This window comes from Micropterus salmoides, unplaced genomic scaffold (genome assembly GCF_014851395.1).
Source record: "Micropterus salmoides isolate LMB-PRFRI ecotype aquatic unplaced genomic scaffold, ASM1485139v1 Ms_hic_scaffold_16, whole genome shotgun sequence".
Classification (NCBI taxonomy): Eukaryota; Metazoa; Chordata; class Actinopteri; order Centrarchiformes; family Centrarchidae; genus Micropterus; species Micropterus salmoides.
Window position 1 is genome coordinate 26,602,968 of NW_024040707.1, and position 5,764 is coordinate 26,608,731.

Below are 5,764 nucleotides of genomic sequence, written 5' to 3' on the forward strand. Positions count from 1 at the left end.
CAATTTAGCCAATTAAGCAAACGACTAATCAAAAAATACCTACGTCGTCCCTTAGAAAACTACGGTGAGCCTTTGGTTTCTATGTTCAGGTCTGTGGGGTAAACAACCCGGCGCAGTAGTGGCGGGATCTGGCCGACAGCGGGCGTCCTTCTGGAGTGGTTCGCTCAGATGTAGGCGCCTGCGCAGTTTGGCTACATATGGCGCCCCGACCCCCGGTCGGATGTACACAGTGCCTCAGCACTCAGCTGGAGTGGTACCAGCGGTTGGGCCAACGGTAGGTGGCGCTGTACTGTGCTGTGTTAGCAGCTGCCCAATTCTACCAAACTGACCGGGACTACTTTCGTGTACGGTGCCTGGTGAAGGGCAGCCCCAAGAACAGGACTCTATATCGGCACATAATCCAGTGTGACACTGCATATAAATGGTTAAAGTGATGGTAAAAGTTTTCCACCAGCTGGGGACCACCTCCTCCCATCATCATCAAAATGTGTGTTTTTTTATGCTACAATAGTACCTGTCTTTGATTTGGGAATATGCAACATATAACTTGATTTTGTCTCTTCAAGACAGCACCTCAAGATCATGTATAAACAGGACCCACCTTAAAGTGTCAGTTGATGCTTTCAAGATGCATATTCCCTAACAAACTCTCAAATGAATAGACATAAACCAGCACAAAAGACAATAAGCCTGGAGCTTTCAGGGCCCCTGGAGGTCTGGGGCCAGGGGCAGTTGCCCACTTGATAATCCAGCCTTACACATGACACTTTTATTGGTGTAAGTTATTGGTATAAGGAGAAATATGGAAGTCTATAGTAGACTATATTAAAATGAAAATGAAAATTTAATTCTACAATAGAATTATAATTTCCCAAAATGCAATCATCCAATATGCATTTTCTATGACAAATTTAAAATTAAAACAGACATTTCATTTTCAAAATCCTACACAGTAGACAATGTTCAAACATTTATTCAAATTAGAAAATTAAAATGCAATATAAACAATGTAGCCCAAGATTCCATTTGTGCAAGCAATAATTAAGTCACAATTAAAATTAAAAGGCAATTTTCTAACAATTTCAAAATGAAAATGGCATTTGACATTTCATTTTCAAGACTTGAAAAATGTGAAATGTATCCAATACTGTATATATGCGATTTTGGAGCAATCCAGTACCATGACAAATACCATGATATAGAGTGAACAACACCACAGCAAGTCATGTAATAAATGTTAGCTAAGTTGTGGGTTAGCAGACTATTACAGTTGCTGGTGCAAAGCGAACATGCAGAAAGGACGAGGCGGTCCCAAAGTCAGAACATCAGCTCCAAACAGCGACACTCACAACTCTCCTGGTACTATAGCTAACATCACAACTACAGCATGTCTTGGCGAACTAGAAAGTCAGCTGAATGTCTGTGGCCAAGTCAGTAGGTGCGCTGACTTAACGTGATGCATAATTTTACCTGACACACAAATTGTGGCTGGTACGGCTGGAATACTGATGTGTGTCTGTCTCCCACTGTGAGGAGATATTTTCTGAATTTGACAAAAACACCAGTACTGGATTAGAATCACATACCCCACCTGTAAATATTGTCCACTTTGACTTTGAAAATTAAATGTCAAACAGTTTTTCCATTTTTGAAACTATGGGATTCCAAAGACAAAAGTTGGATGTTAATTGTCTTCACTTTCTGACATGTACTAGTACAAGCTGGTACCTGTTGACTAGTACTGCCTCAACACAGAGTCCACCACATCATGTGCTTAACGATCACTTATTTTAGATCATTTACTAGCTTCTTTTGGAGCTTTCAACCACAAGCTCCAAAAGAAGCTAGTAAATGATCTTTGAGTTACATTTTATGTGTTAAACTGCTGTTTCCAAGGTTAACAACTAAGTCTTAACACTCAACTAAACAGCCTCCTCTGATGAGCCGGGACCTTCGGCTGTCATTTGAGTGATTTACATGAGTGGTTGACATCATCATACGTGGTGAGAAGCCGGTCGCTTCCGTTTTAGGTTTTGAATCGTTGAAAAAAGAAAAGTACAATCAGAAAAAAACAGATCCAACAATACCAACAGTTTAATTGTATACAAACAATCACAGGTGTAGCAGTTGAAAGTTTATTTAAACATATCTGACGTATCATGTTAGTGTAGAGTTCATTCAGCTGTCTGGATTTGGAATGATGAAACACTGTTTTGTTCAAAATTCATTAAAGAGGGTGATGGAAATGTAAAGCACATCTTCGTTCAGTACCGTGGACAGCTACTGACAGGGAACTATTTTATATTTACAGCTAACAGGGGAGAGATGTCTCCCTCGTCATTGGCCATCATGTCACTGTCTGACTACATTTCCACTCCATTAAAATTCAGAAACAACTACTGTATGAAAGACAGTGACTTAAAGAGTGAGAGCAATGCTATATGACTGTCGGAGGTCCACACTGAGTACATCACTGATCATGTTGTGGCAAAGAGTGTGACCAGTCCTTTCACGAATGACACAATCTCATTCCCCCCAAGTTTGGACTCTCCATAAACTCGATCCACAAAGGAAATGGGTACCTGTTTGGGAGAAGAAGATAAATGTTTTTCAGTTCACATCCAAAACAACTGAACTGAAACTGGCTTCTGATTCAGAGGGGAAAGTTATTTTAAACTAAATCGATGATATTTCTTGCCATATTCTTTGTTTTTGCACCACTTCATCCCTACGACATTATACCAGGTCTTACCTGGTTTTTAAACAGTATCTGGACTTTACTGTTCTTGTTAGTCTAGTTTACATTTGACAAGTCTATGTATAGTGGTCTGTATGCAGAAAAAGCAAGAAGGAACTGGATTTAGACATACTGGTGGACCGCCACAAGAGAAACCTCCGCAGTTAACCCGAAATCACGTGATCCCAGCAGCAGAAGTTTGCAAACGTTTGCATTGCGGATGTGCGTAGTCTACTTGTGGAAGAAAATGGAAAAGACGAACGAAGGCGGCCAGACTTCATTGATTACTGTACAAAAACACAACCACTTTATTCACTGATTTTGATGAAACCGGAACATTGTTTTATTTTTAGAGAATATTTTCTGGCTTTCCCTCTGATGGATAGGAGCCTAGGACCACTGGGAGCAGGAGGTGTTCAGGCACCAGAACCAAAGCAGGTATTTTCACCAAAATCAGTGATTAAAGTTATAAAGTTGTGTCGTACAGTAAAGCCGGATTCTCGCCTTTTCTGTCACAAGCAGACTTCTGCAAAATGGTCACGCAAAAACAGCCTGAAAAAGACCAACTTCTGCAGCTGAGGTCACGTTTTTTCCTGTCAAATGCGCAGGGGATCCGCCCTTTTGGATCTGCAGCTAGATACTCTTGGAATAAAACAGCTTCAGAAAAAGAAAGTGCTCTTTTTTCAAATAAAAAGGTTTCACCGATGTGAAACTACGTTTTAAACAATGTCTAGAGTCCATTTGTTAGTCTAGTCTAGACTTGACAAATCTAAGAATATTGTTGTTTGAGCTAGACCTGGTCTAACTGGATCTGGTTGCAGAAAAATAAGTGAAATTGTCTAAAAGTGGGTTTAACCAGTGTTAAGGCTTAAACTGACTTCTTACAGTTGTTCAGTTTTTTTAAAAGAGCAAAAAGAGAATCTAGAAAACCAACAACATCAGTCTGAAAACTCAGTAAATAACCCCCCACCCAAAAAAAACAAAAAACCCATATAGACATGAATGAATAAAGTAGGGCCTCACTTCTCCGATTGTGTAGTTGAGCTGTCTGGCGCGGACGATCATCTCCATCTGAAAGACGTACCCTTTGGACACGCACCGCTCAACCAGACTCTCCAACACCTTCTTCTTGTACAGTCTGACATCAGAGAGAAAAAAACAAAAAACAGTGGGAGTGTGAGAACACACAGCAACAGTCAGCTGCACCTGTTTCAGAACACTCGCACTACTTACCTAAAGCTCCCTGTGAGGTCTGAAGCACCGGGTCTCAACAACACTTGAGTCAAAAAGTTGGCCCCCCGGCTGATGAGAGAAGGAGACAGAAGAAAGAAAGAAAAAAAAAAAAATCCTACTTCAGCCTCTTGCCTGTTGTAATTGGGGTCAGTGCAAGACGGGTGAGGGGAATTTGAAGTGGAGGGATGTTGTCTTATAGTTACCTGATGAGTTTCCTGCGCAGGTCCCAGCCGTATACGCCTCCGTTCCCTTGGTATCGAGTACCAGACACCAGGTCGTAATTGCCTTCCTTCTGCTTTCTGACAAACAAGACAAAACGGTCCTAACTAAAGGACATAGGCACAACTTCTATTCCAACTGTCATTTGTGGCAAAATATTATTGTTTAAATATTCAGAAATTAATTTTGTGTATATGAATTGAAATATAGTCAGAAAAATCTAAATTATAATAGGGAATTTAGAGACACTTACTCAATAAATTCAGGGATAAATTTGGGCTGAAATACAAAATTTGAGAAAACAGTTATATTTCACATAATATTGCCATTACACGAACGAGTAATTCAAATTTTAGGAATAATAAAAAGGTAAAACGAAAAATAGATCAGGTAAACTCACAACTCAGATCCAATGCTACCTCTAATGAAATTCAGGAATCAGTTATAAAAACAGTTTGAAATAAAATGTTTGTTTTTGATAATTGGTCAATCATTTTTAGTCAATATTTATTAGAAAATACAATCTCTGGTCCCAGCTTCTCAAACGTGAGCATTTGCTTCATCGTCTTATGTGAAAGCCACCTGAATATCTTTGGGTTTTAAACCTAACAAGGAATGTGAAGATGTCGTGTTGGCCTTAGATTTTTCACTACTTCCTGACATTTTATAGACCAAATGATTAACTGAAAAAGTAACTGGCAGACTAATCAATCATAAAAATAATTGTTAATCACAGCCCTAGGATCATGTGAATGTGATATAGCACCACTCACGTGATGGGAAAGATCAGCATCCATTATGATGATGAAGTTCCCAGTTGCATGCTTCATGCCGTGGATGTAGGCAGTACCTTTGAAAGGAAACAGGAGCTCATCAGTTGTTGGCAAAGGTTACTAGAACAAATAACGTTACACACATTTTTACCCGGTTTCAAACTTACCTAGTCCCAATTTTGACGCCCTTGGTCTTAGAAGCTGAAACACAGGAAAGAAAGAATAGTCTGCATAAAGATGCCACTCATTTGCAAGTAAATCATATCTGATCATCTCTATCACTGGTATTTGTACCGATTCTAAACTTACTATCTTATCCTCTCCATAAATTTTCTGCAACTGCTTTGCCACCTCCAATGTCCCATCTGGGCTTCCGTCGTCAATGACAATGATCTCATAGTTGTATCCACTGTAAATACATCAAATAGAAATAGAGGTTGTAATTTTGTTCGTCAGTTTCGTACCTCTAACACACACAAATAGATCTTGTAAGCCAGCATTAGCAGCATCGAGCCGAGCTGTCGCTTTCTGACTGTGGCTAAGTGACAGCTCATCACTGACTGGCCTCACCACTGCGTTAGCTAGCACTAACGTTAGCAGAGCAGCTTTACTGGCGCCCCGGAACTCACCTCTCACCGAAATATTTCACCAAAAGCCACACTATCAAAGGTAGGTTTTCCCTTTCGTTGTAGGTAGGTAATAGTATTGAGTATTTGTCCCCATTGTCCCGGCTTGGCTGCGAAGATTTTCGACTTGCCATGGCGACGTGAATCTACTGTCACACCACTGCGTAAAGTTTAAA

General features: G+C 40.1%; 1 protein-coding gene across 1 annotated transcript; it reads right to left on the reverse strand.

The window, feature by feature from the left end:
- Nucleotides 1–2,076: 2,076 nt before the first annotated feature.
- dpm1 (dolichyl-phosphate mannosyltransferase subunit 1, catalytic) lies at nt 2,077–5,764 on the reverse strand. The gene is made up of 9 exons (XM_038723645.1): nt 5,592–5,764; nt 5,272–5,371; nt 5,130–5,163; nt 4,963–5,039; nt 4,443–4,468; nt 4,174–4,269; nt 3,971–4,039; nt 3,761–3,875; nt 2,077–2,582 (listed from the first exon to the last, which is right to left on the reverse strand). The coding sequence occupies exons 1-9, from the start codon at nt 5,720–5,722 to the stop codon at nt 2,478–2,480; spliced, it is 753 nt and encodes a 250-aa protein (XP_038579573.1). The 5' UTR covers nt 5,723–5,764; the 3' UTR covers nt 2,077–2,477.

Coding starts and splice junctions, on each gene's coding strand:
- dpm1 (XM_038723645.1), bottom strand. CDS start 5,722: ATGGCAAGTCGAAAATCTTCGCAGCCAAGCCGGGACAATGGGGACAAA. Junction 5,164..5,271: donor TTTATGGAGAGGATAAGATA/GTAAGTTTAGAA, acceptor CCTGTGTTTCAG/CTTCTAAGACCAAGGGCGTC. Junction 4,270..4,442: donor TTTATCCCTGAATTTATTGA/GTAAGTGTCTCT, acceptor CTTGTTTGTCAG/AAAGCAGAAGGAAGGCAATT.